The 19,859-nt window shown below is 53.0% G+C and overlaps 1 protein-coding gene across 16 annotated transcripts in view; it reads right to left on the bottom strand.

The window, feature by feature from the left end:
* Positions 1 to 2,293: 2,293 nt before the first annotated feature.
* Positions 2,294 to 19,859, bottom strand: part of KMT2C (lysine methyltransferase 2C) — a 284,617-nt gene continuing 267,051 nt past the window's right edge. For 15 of the 16 annotated variants that reach the window (XM_049643093.1, XM_049643079.1, XM_049643080.1 and 12 more), the window contains 13 exons: positions 19,566 to 19,744; positions 19,253 to 19,389; positions 18,139 to 18,388; positions 16,992 to 17,125; positions 16,441 to 16,548; positions 13,949 to 15,068; positions 12,882 to 13,018; positions 11,474 to 11,616; positions 11,038 to 11,206; positions 6,707 to 6,823; positions 6,274 to 6,347; positions 5,916 to 6,024; positions 2,294 to 4,272 (listed from right to left, as the gene is read on the bottom strand). In XM_049643093.1, the coding sequence (XP_049499050.1) occupies positions 4,180 to 4,272; positions 5,916 to 6,024; positions 6,274 to 6,347; positions 6,707 to 6,823; positions 11,038 to 11,206; positions 11,474 to 11,616; positions 12,882 to 13,018; positions 13,949 to 15,068; positions 16,441 to 16,548; positions 16,992 to 17,125; positions 18,139 to 18,388; positions 19,253 to 19,389; positions 19,566 to 19,744 (2,770 nt within the window). In that variant the 3' untranslated portion in view covers positions 2,294 to 4,179. The remainder of the gene's footprint in view (positions 4,273 to 5,915; positions 6,025 to 6,273; positions 6,348 to 6,706; positions 6,824 to 11,037; positions 11,207 to 11,473; positions 11,617 to 12,881; positions 13,019 to 13,948; positions 15,069 to 16,440; positions 16,549 to 16,991; positions 17,126 to 18,138; positions 18,389 to 19,252; positions 19,390 to 19,565; positions 19,745 to 19,859) is intronic. The other variant, XM_049643082.1, reaches the window with a different exon arrangement.

The raw sequence follows: 19,859 nt of genomic DNA on the forward strand, positions 1-19,859 counted from the left end.
ACCCGGGTGGGCACGGCCGGTGGTGACTGCAGCCGCAGGCGGGACAGGAGGCCTCGGACCTTCGAGGGGCCACGGTGACGGTGGGGCTGCTCGGAGGGGCGAGGGGAACCCAGGCTGCCGCGGAGGGAAAAGGGGGGAAATGTTTCCGCGTCCAGGGGGGTAGCAGGAGGAACTGGGTTCAGACCTCGCTGGGGGAGAGAGAGGCGGGCAGGGCCACGAGCGCACGTGGAGGGAGGGTCCAGCTGGGGAGGAGGACACGGAGTGAAGGGGGCCGAGCATGGCGGCCGGCGACAGGCTGGACACGGGAGGGGAGCTGTGCTCCTGGGTTCCGAAAGTTCCGGGGGGCCTTCGGGCCGACGGGGGCCAGGAACGAGGCGACGCTGTCGGGGACGCCGTGTGCGCAGCAGGCCGCCGGGAGCTGTGGACACGTCGGGAACCCCAGGCCTCCCGGGGCATCTGCAGCCGGTCCCGCAGCTGTGCCTGGAGACGCGGGGAGGCTCCTTCTCTGCACCAAGTGGCAGCGCCTCACGGAGGTCACATTTGGGTCTCTCGTCCTCTCACACGGACGCTCCGGAGGGGCACCCCGTCCCTGACCCTGAACTCTCCTAACGCAAGCACACGGGACGCCCGAGCACACGCAGGTGGCCGACTGCGCGTTCCCAACTCGCTCTGGTCCGCGGTCGCCGGCCGCCGGAGGGACTGCCCGGGACGCTCGGGGACCCGGGCGTGGGGTTGGGGTCGGGGTCGGGGCGCCGGGACCTGAGCACCCCACAACAGATCTGTCCGGGGGGGGGGGGGGCTTCGGGTTCGTAACACGCACCTTTTCCCAGCTTAAAGGACGGGGCGGGGTGCTTTCAGGGAAAAGATTCGCACGGAAAGACGGGGAGAACAACGCCAGGGAAAGGTGAGGCGCACAAAACAAGGCTTGGGGTTTCGGAGGGACGATGGCCAACCGTGTCACCCGGGACAAGAAACGACTGGCCCAAGAAACACCTGCAGCCAGACAAGCGGGGTCCGCTTGGTGACAGGAGGGGGGCCGGGAGGGGCCGGGGCAGGCACGCAGAGAAGGGGCTGCACTTTGGAAGAGCTGAGCGGGTCTTTCTGCAAAAGCGGCCCGACCGCGGCCACCGCCGGCTGTCACTGCTGAGTCCCCTCCGCAGCGTCGGTCTCGGCACTTGCTCTGGGGGCTCCTGCTGCGCTGGCGCAGCTGACCCTCGCGGCTCTTCTTCTGCCCTCATCTCCCGCACCCCTGCCCCCAGCCCCCCTGCGCGGGGCTCTCTGGCTCAGACGCGGCCGTTTCTGTCTCCCTAACCGAATACCAGCTCAGCGACGCCGGGGACCGTGGCCGCCTCCTTCTGTCCCGGTGCTTCTCGGGCGCGTCCTCGCGGCGAGCACGTGGCCCAGGGGCACGGGCTACCGTGGCAGCCGACCACCGCCACCCCCGGGGCCACCGCAAGGGGACTCTTTCGAGGTTGGGGGCACCGGGTGGCCACCAGCCGCCCCTGCTGTTTCCTCCTAAGACCCGCGGCCTCCCCGGGGCCCCCTTCCCCGCGGAACCACAGCCACGTGAGACCCGCCGGCTACGGGGAGCGTCTGCGCCTCTCCCGGCCTGGCCGCGATCGAGTGGCCGGACCCCCTCGAGCGGAGGGCAGGACTCGGGCTGTGAGAGGACTCGGGCCTGCCTCCTCCCGCGTCCGGTCGTCGGAGACCCAGTGCCAAGCCCGAGAAGCCACGGCCCCAGCCCTGGCGCAGACCGGGAGCGCTCCAGCCCCGGCCGAACGCGCGTTTCGCCAACGGGACCCGCGTTAGAATATTTTTAAAACCTCTGTCAGATCGGCACTTGGAGAATTTCTAACGAAACCGGGCAGTATAAAAGCTTGTTATTTTAGGCTGTTCATGAAGCATGAGCTAAAAACCGGTTTTAGAAATTGCGAGGGGGGATTCTGAGCTAATTTCGGCAATCCCCTGAAATGTTAAGTACATTCAATACGACAGAAATCCAGTCTCTACCACACAGAACAAACCTGGAAGAGCCGCCTCCAAAAAAAAAAATCTAAGGACTAAGTTTAACAAACAAAAATGGACTTCAAACAAGGGAACAGGGCACCACGGATATGCTTTAACTTGGCCTTGGCGGCCAACACCCTAAGGAAAAAACCCAAGTTCCCGCCAAGGCAGACCGTCTCCGTCGGGAATGAAACGGGAACGAAAGGTGAACGTTTTATCTGGAAAGAACCTGTCCGCTCCCGAGCTCCAGGCGGAACACGGGCGGGGCTGACACAGACGCAGGAGCTTTTATAGATGTAAAATATTTTATTTGTAAATGGTGATCTTCTAAATCTGTGTCCACAAATTCCAAAACCCATAACACTCTGTATACTTCAAAAAATTCAATTTTTGCCAACATTAGGTACTATTATACAGAACAGAAAACAAAAACCCGGTAGGACAAATACTGGTAGGATGTCAGGATATTGTACAAGAGAAGAAAAATATTCAAGAAACAAATTTCATACAGCTATTTATCAAGAGAAAAATATATACAATTGATTTATTCCGTAAGATAAAAATACATCATGCCATATACATTACAAGTTCCGAACTGCGTCACTGATAGACCGACAGTTCACAGCTCACTTGAATTGTGCACACAGAAACTTCATTTATGCTCAGCCTGTGAAGTGTCCGTACCAGAATCTTAAGTACAAAATAAAAAGCTAACCTGGTTCAAAATGCTGATTAAGTTTCTACAAGCAAACACAAAACAGTGTGTGTGTGTGTTTTTTTTTTTTTTATTAAAGAAATGTAAACAAACAGTTCATACAAACACATTTTAAAATTACATCTTCCAAAACCCTATCGGCCCGGGTCCTGCAGCCACGACTGATCAAATCTCTCTCTTTTTTTTTTTTTTTTTTTTTTTTTCTCTTTTTTTCCTTTTCAAATGTTTGTGTTAAATAGAAGGCTAGAGAGTTAGACTGGAGCCCTGCTACATGATCTAAGACGTTTACATGATTCTCTGTGGCTTGAAACAAAGTTCTAATCAAAACTACTTTTGCTGAAGAAAAGTTCAGCCTCCATTTGGGTGTATCTTGAAGCAGTTATTATTCACAGTTATCACAAATCGTAAGCACAAAAAAACCTGAAGAAGTAGGGATGCAACAATAGAATATGAAAACATTAGTTTAAATTACCAAAACAGCTATAAAAGGCGGAGTCACAGCCCACACTCCGTTCTATCGGAAGGTGTATAAAACAATTAAGTACTAACAGACCGTAGTTTCCAAAAAACCCCAAATACTCTAGGTTGAAGTTTTGGTTATTACAGAATTATAATGGCATATTTAACAACACAAAGTTGTATTGTAACATCCCCGTGAACGTTTTATAAGCACCCGAGCTGCTGCGGAGCCTGGTAGCATTTGGTCAATACTATTTTTATACTGTATTTTTTTTCTTCTCAAAATATTTACATATTTGTACAAAGTAACAGAGTTTGTTAGTTCTGCAGGTAACAGCAGCAGCTTGGCTTTCTTCTAACTTTTATTTAAAAATAGCTTCATTCACTTATTCAATAATAAATACAAAAAGTTTCTCTTATTTTACAGAAATCAAAAACTACAATAAACTGACTCATGGAATCAAGTATTTAAACGTGTTTTAGTGCAAGTTATCGCCCCTTAGCTCCGTCCCTAAGGAAGTCGTTGCAGTACATTCCTTGTTCAGTGGTGTCTACTTTATTTTAAAAAACTTTTAAGTTAGAGGGCCTGCCCCTTTTTCAGATAAGGCCGTGGCCAGCACTTTGGACGTATCTCCCTTTCGCTGGTGATCTCAGTCTTACATTCATAGGAAGCCCCCACCCTGGGGCCCGGCAGCCGCGGCTCTCCGCCCCAGTAGAAGTTTCTCCTCGGTGAGACTCGAGAACGAAACGAAACACGACAAAACCCACCCGCGGAAAGAAGGAGGAAGGAAAGAGAAAGCAGAAAACAAAAGTGCTGGGCCGTTCCGGGCCGTCCCGGCGGCTCCCGCCCGGGGCCGAGGAGCCGGGACTCCCAGAAGCTCGCTTCAAGAAGTCACACAACAGAAAACGAACATCTCTTTCTGTCTGCAGAAGCCAAACGGTGCGTCGAATCGCTTCTTCGTGGGGACGAGCCGCCCGCCGAACGGCGAGGAATGCGTTCAGTTCATCCACTTCCGGCAGTTCACGGCCCCGCAGTGACACGGAATCTTGTGCTGGTCGTCCTCGAAGTCGAACTTGTAGTCGTAGCACAGCTGCCGCGGCAGAGACACGGCGTGAGGGGGACGAAGGGGCCGCGCCTCGGTCCGCCCGGTCCTCGCGCCGGCAGTGCGGCAGGTGGACGGGAGGCCGGGCCGGGCCGGGCCGCGGGGGACCCGGGGACCCGGGAACGAGAACCACCCGGGGCCCCGGGAGGCACCGCCCGTAGGCCGAGCCAGCCCGAGGAACGGAAGGCGGGCTGGGGCGAGGCGCGTTCCACGGCTCCACGCGGCCCCCACGCTCCCTCTCCCCCCCCCGTCACCCTCGGGCCGGACGACCCATCCCTGCCAGCGGACCTCGTTTTCCTCCGTCCTCACTTAAAAGGACGTTTACGGAGGGCCTCCTTAGGGTGACCGACCCCGCCGTCAGGTAGGTGGGGGTCCGCACGGCCACCCTGCTCACACAGAACCCCAGGTGGCCCAGCCAGAAGGGAGGACCCACACCCTCCGGGGCCCTCCTGACTCAGCACACCCCGAGTACGGCGCTGCTCGCCGAGACCTCCTGGGACACCGCAAGGGGACACCACGGAACTCACGCAGTAGCCTCCCTGAGCAACCGAGCTACTTAGCGCCTGTCACCGGGGCCTTGAGGGGTCCTTCAAGGAAACCTTCTCCACGGTACACAAAATGAGGCGGGGGCTCAGAGAGGCTGAGCCACCCACTCAAGACTCCTCAGGCGGGAAGGGGAAGGATGGGCCTGGAGCTCACGGGGCCTCCGAGCCAGCTTCTCAGGAACTTCCCCTCATTTACTCATCAAGATACTTTGAGATGCACAACGGGCCTTGGGTAAACTCTTGATTTGAAAGAGGGGATTCCAAAAAGACCAAGGACCTACAAGAACGACCCCAGAGCTCTATTCAAAGGGCCGGGGGTTCCAACAGTGTGAACACACGCAGGCCCCAGAACCCCCGGGAGAGGGCTCCAGAAACCCACGGTGCTCGGCGTTCCCAGGTTGAAACGTGTGGTGATCGCGTTTGTGGGACACGGGCTTCGGGAACATAAACGAGTGGTCTAGACTAGAAATAACCTTAACGGGGGAAAGGCGTCTGTGGGACCAAAGAAACAAATGTCAAGTTCGGCATCCAGCATTTTGAAGAAAAGAAAGAATAACAGAAGAGCCAAGCTGTTTGAAAATCTTGAGAAAAACCTGGAAGCTCGTCTCGATCCAGTGTGTGAATTCAAGCAATCCGGACCCACATGCCGCCCCCAGACTGGCCACCCACAGCCTTACGGTGGCCTCCTGTGAGCCGTAACGTTCCTGGAGGCCACGATCCCATTTCCTCAGACATCAGTTCGATGACAGGTAAAATCTTTAAGGAGAGGGACGTTGCCCGACTGTGACCAAGGGGGTAAGACACGGGAAAACGATGCCAGGCGGGCGATGCGGGGACGTGGAGTTTGGGGAGCACAGCATGAGGGAATCGGGAGGAGCTGGCCTCGAACGCTGCAATGCTTCCATGAGGAGGAAGGTGGCGCTCGAATGTCCCTGGGTGAAGTGACAGGGTGGCAGCCTCTGACCTACCACGAGGAGAATTTCTCCAGCAGCAAAGACTTTGGAAAACAACGGGCCAGGCTGACTGTTCAAAGCGGGGAACTCCGTGTGGGGATGAGGACGGAGCAGACACGACCCACACTCTTACCTCCTCTCCCTTCTGGATCCTCCGGTTGGAGCTGATGATAATTTTGTGTCCCCTCTCAAAAGTCACCACTTCTGCCACGCAGTTAGGCGCACACGAATGGTTGATGTATCTGCAAGCCACCGTTTCAGAAAAGTGTTTATTAGGAAACAGCTGGAGGCAGCTTCAAACACTTTCAGTTCTTACGGAAAACTGGTCCCTAATACAGTTCTACCTGCCCTTCAATAGAACAGACCAATCAGACAACTTTAGATCAAAATTCTTGCCTGGACTTATCTGCCCTGAATGCTTCATCGCGGAGGCTGTCATGAGCATAGGGGCCCAGGGAGCCCAACCTCCTGGACCAGACTCCTCGCCTCACCTGGCAGGCCCTCCGGTGAGCGTCGCGTCGATCACGTGGTCACTATCCATGCGGAACATGTACACGCCGCGGTTCTGCAAGAGAAAAGTCAGAAACTTCTCCACGTGCACGGTCACAGCAGGGAGACGGAGTCGGGGGGAAGAGAAGCGCGGCCGATCGCACTCACTGTGCGTTCACACAGCCGGTCAGCTGACATTGGTTTACGTGCTGTGAACGTGCGTCAGCGATCGTGAGGCAACACCAGGTTCACTAACCTACAGGTCTATCTACGCAAACAGTACCACCAACTGAGTAAGGGAAGACTGACAGAAAAAAAACAAGGCAAACACAAGGACGTCCAGATGTGCCTTGTGGTCCAGAGTGAACGTAGCAGGACAGATTAGGCCCCGTCTCCAGCTTTTAGCACGGGGACAGGGAAGAGGATGTCACTTACCTGAGACTCGTACAGCTTCTCCTTTCTGTTGGCAACTTCATTTCGAATGATAGTCCCGATGTACTCGATGACCATGGTGTGCTTCTCGATGTCTCTGGCAGCATACAGGCCCAGCCCCTGCAAAAGGCAGAAAAGGAAAAGAAAAGGTATGTACACGTACCTCAGTTACCACTTCAACTTCCTGGACAACAAACGGATCATTTCCTTTCCTACAAAGACCACGTCCTAAGTGCAGTGCTAAAGACTTCGCCTGAACTCAAGCACTCTTTTCTAGTGAACACACATACTTCCATATGAAACAATCTTGCCACTTAATGCCACAACTACCTGTCTCAGTCTCGTGTCCTCACACGAAATTCTTTTTTTTTAATGTTTTATTTTTAGTTTTTGAGAGAGAGAGAGAGAGAGACAAGAGTGTGAGCGGGGGAAGGGGCAGACAGAGAGAGGGAGACCCAGAATCCGAAGCAGGCTCCAGGCTCCGAGCTGTCAGCACAGAGCCGGAACTCACCAGCGGTGAGATCGTGACCCGGGCCAAAGTTGGACACTTGACCGACTGAGCCACCCAGGCGCCCCGTCACACGAAATTCTTAACACATATTTACAGACTAGCGCCGCTGGCTGCCCACGGTCTGCCCGACGTCTTATCTTGCGTGTAATTCGTGCTGAGATCCCACCAACTAAACACACGAACGGCTTCTGGAATTCGTTTTCTCCCGTTGCCATTTCCAAAAGGGCACGGCAGGACAGTAAACTTAACAAATCAGAAACAGGACTAACCACAGGGGTTATTAATACTGCAGTCAGGTTTCAGATCTGGCGAGGCGTTCCTGGGAGCCAGGGCAGAAGGGGAAGCAGGAAAAGGAGGAAAGTTGGAAAGACAAAGTTCTTCCAAAAGGGAATCTTCTCCCCTCAAGTTTTGAGTCCTGAGAAATGTACAGGAGTCTGAACTGGCTAAAAACACTGAAACAGGTCTCTCGTTTGGCAGTTCAGAGTGTCTATGCCAGGGGCCTAATAAATCACATTCCATTATGCACGGTTTTAGGGTTTCAGCATTACAAATTCTGGAAAAATAACACACTGAAAGAAATACAGACAATTTCTATGGACATTTGACATTTTCCTGTCCCGATGTGTCTGCCTTCTCTGCTCAAACTGGCCGGAAGACAGCAGTAACAGAGTAGGGAAAGAGCATGTGCTAACTGGGAGGGTCCCCAGGTGCAGCGACATCCAGCGGCCACAGTGGGGCACACAGTACCAGGCACCTTAGACACTTTGGTGTGTGAATTCTCTTTTGGTGAAAAAAAAAAAAATTACACAATTTATCTGTTCAATTCCAGGTCTGAGGTGAATGAACCAGAACACAAAAAGTAACATGTATAGAGATCAATATAATTTCATTTGAGAGCGGACAGGGAGGGGCACCTGGGGGGGCTCAGTTAAGCGTCTGACTTCGGCTCGGGTCATGATCCCGTGGTTCCTAAGTTTGAGTCCCGCATCAGGCTCTGTGCTGACAGCTCAGAGCCTGGAGCCTACTGTGGATTCTGTGTGTGTCTCTCTCTCTCAAAAACAAATAAATATTAAATAAACTTAAGGAGAAAAAAAAAAAAAAGGTCAGGGAGATCAATGAAAAAGAACAGAGAATCCCCAGTAGGTCCGTGCATATGTGAAAGCTGAATGCGTGACAGTTGTCAGCAGTATGGTGGTATGATGATCAGAGTAATGTGGGAGGATTACTTACCAAATGGTGCTTCAACTCGTTATTCAACGGAAGAAAATAAAATTGTCTTAAACGTAAAACATCTCTGAACTACAGATACCTAAGAGCCACATATACAACATAGTCACCAAGACTAGAAGCTACAGAAAAGGATATACATTTGACTATGTGAAAATTACAACCTTTTTTAAACTTTACTTTTATTTTGAGAGACAGAGAGCAAGTGGGGGAGGGCGGGGGAGGGAGGGGGGCGAGAGAGAGAGGGAGAGAGAGAGACAGACAGACAGAGAGAGAGACAGAGAACCCAAGCAGGCTGCATGCTGTCAACACAGAGCCCGACACAGGGCTCAAACTTATGAACCGTGAGATCACGACCTGAGCTGAAATCAAGAGTCGGACACTCAACTGACTGAGCCACCCAGTTGCCCCTCAAAATTAAAACGTTTCTAAAGAAAAAAGAAACCACATTTTCTAATAGGCAAAGGATGTTTTATAGGGCAATTCCTCTGTTAGCACAAGTTCTTAAGGACCGGGAAACGCAGGGGTATGTAATTTATAAAAGAGCAAATCCAAATGGCGAACGTGAAAAGCTGCTTGCTCATTCATCAGCTGGAAACTGCAGCTAAGGAAGGGGTATCAGGCTGGCAGAAATGGAAGAAGACAGTGGCACTACAGGTGGGAAGAGAAGAAGAGAGACCGTCTTCCGGGCACTGGAAGAAATGTGCATTTGCAGCCTTTTCAGAAAACCTAAGACGAAAAGTACGTATGCTTTTACACAGTCCTCTCACTTTTGGGAATATTCTCCAAAGAAGTGAATCTATCGATACGTGGGGGTATTCGGTACGAGAGATTGGTGGCACTGCTGTTTTGGGGAAAACCATAAGCAAAGCAAACGTTTATCGGCTGTGGGACGGTTGAATTAGTTACAGCTCAAGGGCATCATGGAACCTCACAGCCATTAGAATGAAACACCACTCCCTCAGCCACCCTAGAAGTTCCTCGGAGGACTGGCGCGTCAACGATGCTGCAGAAAGCGTAGCTGAATGACCCCACTGGCACATCTGTGCCCGGATGTTTCTGCACTCTTAGGACAGTACGTGGTGCAGACTCAACACCGGGGTAAGAAATCACTGAAACGACAGTGAGGGGGTAAGACCGACCATGAGGAATGGTAAGAGTGGGTGGGCTCCTGGGGAACGTTTCAAATGGAAAGGACACACCGCCGGGAGTGGACCACTGGGTTCCCCAGGAGTTAGAGGCGCTCTGCTCTTGAGGCAACAGCAGGAAGGAAAGACGGCGTATCTGTAATTTGAAAACCAAGTATCGAATAGAAACATCAAGAGCAGAAAGAGCTCTCAGGCACAAAATTTCAACACAAAAGAAAGATCAGTAGATAAAGTGGAAGTCACAGAACAAGGACGAGGGAACCAAAACCGGAGGGGGCAGGAGGAGGGTTGGTGGAGACAGAAGTCCTCGACTGCCTTTGCTCGCACTGATCACCCGGGGCCCCACCTCGGGCGCCAGACTGTCAGGTCTCGGAGGTCTCAGGTGACGCTGCTAGTCTGGGGTCCCCACTGTGAGATCTTGGATCTCGTGGGTCCAGTACTCGTCTACAGGTTCAAACAGAAAGAAACACAGGAACTTGCGAAAGAATTAATGAAGAAACACTCCCAGACTGAAGGCCACACGTTCCAGGTCAAAAAGGGTCTGGTAAGAAAAACAGCAATAATGTTTTAAAAAAATGACCCAAACCTAACCACATTTTTTGTAAAATGTCCAAATACCAAGAACAACAACAAGATCCTAAAATCTTCCCGAGAGGAGGAAAAAGGTTCCAACAAAGGAACAAGAACCCCACTGAGTCTACACGGCGCAATACAGGTCAGATTTCTATTTTGAGGAGCTCACGCTGGGTGTGGGTGGGACGGGGTGGCAGGTGACAGCAGGGTGACAGCCAGAGAGTGGACCTGAGGGAGCTCTTCTGGGGGGACAGGCAACGAAAGCGGACGACGCTCTGGACCCGGGCCTACCGCGGCCAAGGCGCACGAGCCGTGCGCACGAGGACGGCGCGCACATGATCGGCTCTAGGGCAACGGGAGCTTCGGGATCCCATCCGGGGACTTCGGGAGGGAGACACCGAGCAGGCAGCTCAGGAAGGATGGGCCAGAGATGTCAACTCACACGCTCGGCCTACAGACGGCTCTCTCTGGAGGGGATGCGACAATGTACGTACCAGCACACGCGGGGGCTTTCCTGCCAAGAGGCTTCCGAAAGAGAAGTCCCCGACCTGGAGCACCTTTTGAAAACACTCATCTGTATCTCTCCTGAGTACCCAGTAGCCCTGGTGAACTCTCCACGAATCCGTACGTGCAAAGCACAGCGCCACCTGCCTCCTGCCTCCCGCGAGCTTTCATGGAGACGCACAGGCGAGGATCCCAGGGGCCCTTCCTTGCGGGGGGCGGGGGCGGGGAGGGCATCGTGCTCCAGGAGACACACGGAGTCCCCCGTGTTACCGACCGACGAGATCTGACGGGGTGGTGGCGATGCGGTCCCACTCCCGCAGCCGCGGGACCCGCGTCCTCCCTCCCGCCCCGACGGCACACTACGCCCTCACCTGGATGCGGGACCGGGCCAGGTACACGTTGGACTTCCACTCGGTCTTCATCTTCCGGTACTGCGAGGACTTAGAGTGCACAAACTGCTTACTGTAGGGCGCGTTCAGCTCGCCGGTGACTGTGCTCTGAAAGGACTTGGAGGTGCTGGTGCTGTTCAGGGTGTGAGGTCTGCACGCAGCGGCACGTCAGCAGGAAGAAATAAAAGGAGAACTGAAGACATCTCCGAATGACGCCAAGCCCGTCGGTTCAAGTTCTTACTGACGAGAACGCACACGGAAAGCCGCCTAGCAGAGCCACACGGCGGGTTCTCTGATGCGGTCGGCACAGACACAGCCAGAGACAGCAGGGTTTGTAAGCAGCAGACAAGTCAAGCACAGAGACCACTAATGCGCCTAGAAACCCTGGGCTGTACTATGTGAAGTTAAAAGAAAATACCTTAACACAAACCTCTTGACATGGGCACTCATTTTAGGTTCCGATCGGGCGCAGCCTGTGGGGTTAACGGCAAGAGGAAGCTCCATGAGAGGGTTGCGGCCGTAGCGGAAGGTGTAGTTTTCACACGCCTCAACCCCAGGCAGCTGAAAAGGAGCAGAACAGACGGAGGGTTCGTTTACTGATCGAGACCGCAGGCCACGGCGAGCTGGCCAAAGGACGGCTCAGCTTGAACTTCTGCGGAAATAACTGGTCGACATACTCCCGGTTCACAAAACGGTCCTCTAGCTGGTGTTAACACAGCAGCCTGCACTTGGGATGCATTTCGTTGTTAACACACACATTTCAGACCTTAGTAAACCCTGGCGAACGCTCCCTGAAGACAAGTATTAACCCACGGAACAACCACACGCCAGCCAACACACGTGCCCGGTTTTTGGATCTGACTATTCCGGCCCACGCGTGGGGAGCGGACTACTTCACGACTTCGTTCTTTCAACTTTTAGATCTTCGTTTGGAGTTTTAAAAGTAAATACAGTTAAACAACATTTTGTAAGGTCTACTTTCTTGATTTCTTCCACGAGTTATCACACTCAATTCCCTGAGAATGTAGGTGGTACCCTAAGAAATTTACTTGTAAAACAATTTTATGGTAAAAGTCTTTTCTAGAATTTATTACTTGTGAACATACTTCTCTACAGACCTGAAACCCATGTATCGTTTAGAGCCCTTGCTTCTACTGAAGAAAGGGGGCATATAACTCAGCGGCTTTTGGGGTGTCCTCTGCTTCTCCAAAAAACCAAAACTGCAACCAAAATAAAACCCACGAACATCGATGATTTTTTCTTATTCAAAATACTGCCTTATAATCATGCAGTTTCCCAAAAGCATTGGGTAGACTCACTGGCAAACAGGCTTATAATCCTAAAAGATTGCAAAGATATGTCAGAGACGGCCTGGTACTCCTGCAATCCAACTGCCCTCTGGTGACTGGCCCTGGCATGGGGCAGGAACGTGGCCACCAGCACCCCGGTGTCGGGGACTGGACACACCAACATTGTTAAGTGCAGGGAAACGCGAGGAAGCAGAGGGGACGAGGGTCCCCTCCCCCACCCAGCACTGCCTGAATACAAAACAACGCTCCGTCCTTGCCCCTGCCTTGCCCGTGCCCTTGAAGAGACCCTGAAACTTGTGAGCCACCTCGCGGAGTGACCACGAACATTCACTGAGGTTTTCCGATGCGTCGTGGGTGCCTCAAGAGACACGAATAGAGGCGGGAGTGAATGCACAGGCAGAGCATGACCTCAAAGTATCAGGACTGTGACGGCTCGTGTTAAAACGGTCCCCCCCAAGGAACACCACGCGCAACCAGAAAGGTGATCTGACGCCCCATCTCGCCCGAGATACTCACGGACTCCGCGATCCGCACCACCGCGGACACCGTTAGGCCAAACAGGTCTTCTCCCTTTAAATATGCTGGAAAGAGCTGGAGCATTTCAGACTGTTTTCTCACACACGCCACGGGCTCCAAAATTTTATCCCAAACACCTACATGTGGCCAAAACAAACAAAAACAAAACAGTTTACAACAAACTTGCTCTCCGCTCAACAGAGAGGAAAACGGGATAAAGTCGAAAACCGGAGCAAAATGAAGACTGAGCCTCCAAGATGTCCCAGTTCCCACGTAAGGCCTTGGAGGCAGTGACCCGACGAACCTGGTATTATCCACTGGTCAGGGGGCAGTTTATGTCAAAGACTTTAGGAAATTTTGGGGGGAAGAATGCGTCACATTTAGGAACTTAAACAGTGGAAGTGGAAAGAAAGTTTAATGTAACAAATTCATGCAAGAAGTTCATTCATCTTCATACTAGGCACATGACTTTAAATTTTTAAATGATTAGTCCAATTAGCAGTGTATAGAAATACATTTCTTTTTTCTCAGATTTAAATTAGAATAGGAAATTGGTATTTCCACTAGAATTATCTTCAGGGCATTTTCATACATTTTTATAAAAATCGCTGGGAAAAAAAAAAGCAATTCCCAGTACTTTCTGCATCAATAAAATGACCGCTTAGGTTTCACGCTATGGTCAAAATTAAGCGTCTAATTACTCGCTGCTAATATGTTTAACGTCTGACGCTACTCATACACGGCAACGTACAGAAGACGCTTTGAATATGGCTCCCGCCCTCTGACCCGGAAGGCCCAGTGCAAACAACAGGCAATCTCCACGTACAAATCACCGGTTTATCAACTGACTGTGTGTTCAAACACATACTCTGATTTTGAGTAGGTCCGGCAAGCGCCGGGAAAGTGGCGCGGCGAGGTCAGCAGGTGCAATACCTCAAAGAAGCGAAGATTTGCACGTGTCCGTGAAAACCCCACACCTGTGCTGAGAAGGTCTGAGGCAAGCACGAGACAGCACACGGGAACCCGGGCGCGACCCGTCTCTGCGGGGCACACGAGCGCGACGTTACCTTTAGGGGAGGAGTCGCTCAGGACCAGGTCTTCGTGGCCTTGCTCCACGATTCGGATGACGAACACCGGGCGCCCCTCCTTCTCCTCGATGGAGCACAGGTAGCGGCAGCGCCTGTTGGCGTAGCGGGTGCTCCAGTACAAGCGGCTGGCCTCATAGCCCACGGGGAAGAGCGCCTTGGGGGAATGGAACGCCTGCATCTGCTGTGGGAGCAGCTGGCCGATCGTGTGGAAGATGAGGCTTCCGACGCGGAACGTGTGGTCCCGCTCTCCGCGCTGCACGATGCTAGCGATCTGTCGCACCTCGTCGCGTTGAACGTAGACCCGTCTGAAGACCGCGAAGTAACTCAGCTCCTGCTCGTGAATTCCCTTTGGTTTGTGCACGGGACACAGCATCGTTTTATCCTTAAAAAACATGCATTGTGCTTTAATGGCGCAAGTGAAGTGGTAAATGTTGGCGCACCGAAATCTGTGGCATCCGCTGGTGGCGCCCATTTTATGGCAGAAGACGCACTTCATCTGCAGGCCCCTCCTCAGCGCCAGCTCCACGTTTATCAAGGCCCCGGCCTGGGTCTCATAGACCTCCGTGGACCACAGCGCACAGTTCAGGTGGACCCACACGTCCAAGTCAAGGTTGAGCAGTCTCGCCGGTCCGTCGGTCAGTCCATCACCCTCTTCGTGGCAAAAGCAACACTTCCGATAGTCTTTGGGCACAGGGTCAGGCTTAAGGGACGTGCCCAGCTTCTTCAGAAACTCGTCGATTTCATCCTCACAAGGGGGTTTGAATGTCCCCTTGGGGATTACGATGTGGATGCTCCACTTCTTCCATTTCATCCCTCTCCACTTTTTATTAATCGGCCTACAATCTTCAAACCCCCCGTGGACAGTTCTTAGCCGAGGCTTTAACTTGACTGTCACCTTAAGCTCGTCTGGCTTGGCCTCTACTTTGGCTGCTTCAAACGCCGGAGGGAAAGTGATCGGGGGTGACGCGGGGGGAGAAGCTTCTTCCTGGAGCTGCGGGAGGCAGTGCACGTCCAAGGCGGAGATGTTGTTACTGTACTGGTGAAACGCTTTGGAAGGCGTCTCTCTTACAGGCGACTGTGGCAACGGAGGGGCGGATTCCTGCGCAGGAAACAAGAGCAGCTCTAGAGCAAGAAGCCTTTCACGGGGCCTGGGCCCGGGGGGCAGTGAAAGGCTCCCTGAGCGAGCGTGAGGGGTTCGCGCACAGCAGAAGCGGCCGCCCAACCCCGAGGGCGTTGATGAGGGCAGGACAGTGCTGGGGGTCCCTCCCCTGGCCTGCTGGACAAAGCCGTTATCTCTGGAGAACATTCTGCTCCTACACCTTCCCGGACACTCCTGTCTACCCAGGAGAGACCCAGAAAATTCCACGCTGAAGAGGGGCTAGCTAATTCGTACAATGGAGCAGTGTCTTTTGTTAAACCAAACAAGAACTTGGGAACGTGACCTTCTCTGAGCTTCTCCGCACTCTCTGAACTTCCTGACTGCTAACCTTAGGTTGAACTAATCGGCACAGATGTGAACGAAGGGGCAGCAGTCCCTGCCCTCACATCACACGTCACTCTTCTCCACGGCTGCCTGGCTCCGGCCCCGCTGCCTGAAGAGGTGAGCTCAGAGAGACGCCCCAGGACTTTTTCCCCGGGGACACGGTGTCACCCCCGACCCACGGGGCTCCCCTCTTCTCACCCCACCCCCCCGCCCCCAGCCAGGTATCTGAAGAGACGCACCTCCCGTAACTCCAGAAGCAGGCAGGAACAGCGCACCAAATTAAAAAATTATCTGGTAAAAAACCAACTCCTCTTCTTATAGAGGTTGACGTATTTCAATTTCAAGTCTAAACCTATTTGACATATAGCTTGATTTCATTATACTGGAGACTACTGCCTGTTACAAAAATAAGAGTCTCCAGAACCTTCTTCCAGCAAAGACAGAACAGTGATCTGCAGGAAGGGCTGTCAGCACCACCTCACGGGAAGGCTTCCTTCAGCATGAATGGTTGAGGACGGTTCCCCGCATCAGCCATACACTCAGATACACTTCAGTCACACAGAGGCAAGTAAAGGAGACCATTTCCACCACGACGTGAACACAATGCTTTCTCCCCAAAATACACGAGGAGACTTAAATTGTGTTTATGAACAGGCTTTCCCGTCAGGGTAAGATCAATACGAGTTGTAATTATTGTTGTAATTCAATTAAGATATTTTTAATTAAATAAGTAAAACTAAAGGCTGTATTACTATGAGTGTTTTAGTCAACTGTGAACTTTCAAGATAGAATTCAAGCCTACTCCCCTCATCGTGGAAGTGGGATTTCTCTGAAACAGCACAGGCCTCCCTGCCTCCACCCACAGTACATCTCCCTCGATTTCCTGCACGCAGAGAGCTATGAACCTGTTCTATTCACTAACGTAACCCAAAAGCACGGAAGTCACTCGCTATACCTTGTTCACTAACAGACACCAGCCTAATTTTACCTTGCTTTCTGAGTTTTTTGCTTGTGTGGATGAGGCATAAAGAACGAAGCAGTTATTACTACAGAAGACAATGTCCTTCTCGACTCTGTGGGAGCTTTCTCGGGAATCCTGAAAAGCAAAGAGAAATGTGTAAGGATCTCAACAAATCAAAATTTCGTAAAAACAAGGTCTGTGCATTGTTGGTTTTTATGCTACGTTAAAAGTGAAAACAGCTCTCTGTCCTAAAAGTAGAAAAAAAAGGAACCACACGCCAATACCTGGCATCTAAAAATTTAGCCAAAGAGAAAATAAATTTACGAAAATAAACTGGATGATCCATATTCACTCTTTTTAGAAATACGTTGTTCTCATAGTATCCAACCGAAGAGTCCACGGTAGCTATTTGGTTTTAACCTAGAGCATGTACGGCACACGCTGAGGCTACTTCCCAGAATGTGGGTCCCATGGAGCCCCCCCACAGGCGGACTCGTGCGGACACAGGAGCCAAAAAGCAGCACGTGGGACCCTTTCGGTGGAGGCGAGTGGTGGGGTCAGAAGGAGTGCTGAAGTACCTTGTTCACGAAGGCCAGATCTCTGAAAGACTTCCTCACGCCGCCTCCAAGAATAACCACTTTACAGTGACAGCACCACTGTGGTCTGAGGGCCGCGCCTTCTGCGATACCGGAATCCTTATATCCAGAAAGACCTAAATGCAGGAGTCTCATTGGCGATCGCAGGTGACCAATAACACAATGTGGTACAAGGTGTAAAACTGCACTGTACCAACCCACAACGCGGCTCACTTAACTTCCCTTCTATCATCCTTTTCGCGCGGTTACAGGGCACGTATTACAGGAGCACACGTACTCTCAAGCAGCTGGGGAACCGCTCGAACGTGCGAGCACGAGAGAAAAGCAATGCACCATGCTGGGTTAATATCCACCCTACGCGTGAGGTGGGGGTAGGGGAGGTGGGTACTACTTTTGCTTGAGGGTTAAGACGATGAAAAATGTTCTATGAAGGATGAAGAGGCACAGGTAGGCGGCTAAGTTTGATGTGGGAAGTCGCAGAGGGGTGAGCAGAGTCCCAGGGCCCAGATAAAGATGTGGGAATGCAGGCCGGGCACACTCGAGCACAGTTTCATGCAGGGTGTGAAGGCAGAAAGGGAGAACAGGGGACGGGAGCGTGAGAGAAGCAGGTGGAGGCCGGGAGTTCAAAGACCCCACACAGACCACCCTCGGGGTTCCCAGAGGAGGCCTGCGCGGAAGCTGCCACGTTGTGGGGGCGGGGACGGACAAGATTCCGAGGGACCGGGGGCAAGGGGGACAGCGCAGGGGAGCTGGGCAGGTCTGAGGAGCCGGCAGGTGCCAGCACGGCCACGGGAGGAGGCCTCACGGGGGGGGGGGGGAAGGAAGAGGGGACAGGCTGCCGACGCCAGTCGCGTGTGCGACAGGGGAAGCGGCAGTCGGTGCGGCGGGCGCTCGGGGAGCTGGCGTGCCAGCACCTCCTGGGGGACGACGTGACGGGACGTCCATCCCAGAGCGCTGAGGCCAGCACGCCACAGACGACAGAACGCCCGCGGACGGTTAATTTACCCAGGACCACACACCAACGTGCCACCTGGTAGTTGTTAAAAACTAAAGTGGGATTTTAACGAGAACCAGCTTAACCCGGGACTCAAGGGCGAATTCGAGGTCAACGGGACGCAGAGCAGCTCACCATCGCTCGCTGGACGGAACGGCACGCTGGGCGGCTTCAGCCGGTAAGAGCTGGCTGATCTGGGAGGGTTTGCAGGTCCTGGCGGAGGCCCACGAAGAAATATATGCTGTCGACACTCCAAGCCTGGGTTTACTCTGTGGCTACTGACCAAACCCACGGATGGAACATCTGGACCATTACTGACCTCATAGCTGTTAGGAACTCGGACGTGGAGAAGGTCGGAAAACGCAGCCACGACGCTGCTAATGTTCTGAAACAGAGGCGTGAACGCTGCGTCACCCCCACCGAGGGCGACGGCGAGCCACGGAGGCCAACTGCATCCTTCCGTGGCTGCCAGCCGCGGGACGCGTACGGTGGTAAAGTGCGAGCAAACCCAAGCACGTGTACGCAGGCTTCAGAGTCTCGGGGAAGAAGTCATTTGAATGGAGCAGCATCCCAAGGACGCTCGTCTAAAGAGAAATCCTCACACGGGGATCCCAGCTAACGTTAAGTATCTGCACGAACACCGACCCCTTCCAGCTGCCTTCCTATGTGACAGGCGGAACGGACGCCGCCACCAGGAGGGAGCTAGATAGACCCTGTCGTTCTCACAGCGGGGCAGAAACTTCCTGGGCGTGGTCTCCGCCCGGCTCTGCGACAGCCCACGGGGATGGGCGCTGTCACATCAGCGCCAGGTTCTGTCGGTGGCCAACACGGCCTATCACTGGGCTCAGCGTGGCTGCCAACATCCTCACAGAATTGAGAGACAGAGAGAGAGAGAGAGATTCTCGGCAATTTAGTAGTATTCGACAGCAGCAGCTGCCAAAACCTCTGTGGTTGATAAAATGCCTTCTCGCTGCTTCATCTTATATGTGTGCTCATCAAAAGGTTTCTCTCTCCAGTGCACACTCTTTAATAAAAACACGAGAACGCGAGCTTCGTTCTGCCCTGGCTCCGGCGAGCCCGCCGTGGCGCTCGGAAGCAGCCTAGACGGCTACGGTGACTACTGACCCTACACCTAACTCTGAGCTTCTGTCCTCATCACCCTGCTGCACACGTCTTGTCGTCAGCCACCTGACGCACCTTTAAAGACAGGGACAGAGTTTCCAACGTGAAAAAGTTGCTTCCTCCTCACCTCAGCAGCTGTAGGATGCAGAGTGATTGCCACAGATATAAGACCCGATCTGGGACCGTTTGGAGAGGAACCAAAAGGCGGTGTGAAAAATAAAGTGCCAGGCTCAGTCTTGATGTCATTCCTTCTAGATTCCAAACCTTAAAGGGGGGGGTGGGGAAGGAAGGAGGAAAAGGGGAGAGAGGGAAAGAAGGGAGGGAGGGAGGAAGGAAGGAAGGAAAGGTGGGTTGAGTGTTAATGCTCTTGAGAACCCAAAGGTGGACATCAGTCAACTGCCACACTGGAGGAGGAACAACGCGGCTGAGTACTCCCCTACCTTTGCCAGTACTGCTAGGAAGGATCGGGATGATGGGGGATGGCACAGGCTCCGGGGGCTCCTCTTTGACCGACGACAAATCTGGGTATCTGCTCACGTCCATCCCAACCACACTCTCGGGAGAGGACGACGGAACGAAACTGTCAGGAGTGTCCCGACCACCAGCGTGATCCTGTATCCTGAGAGGAGGACAAACACGACACGCCGACATGTGCAAACCCACCACGGGGGGGCTGAAGGTGGGGGCTTCCTGCACCGACCCAGCCCCACCCGTGAGCATGACTGTAAGAGTCC

This window comes from Panthera uncia, chromosome A2 (genome assembly GCF_023721935.1).
Source record: "Panthera uncia isolate 11264 chromosome A2, Puncia_PCG_1.0, whole genome shotgun sequence".
NCBI classification, from domain to species: Eukaryota; Metazoa; Chordata; class Mammalia; order Carnivora; family Felidae; genus Panthera; species Panthera uncia.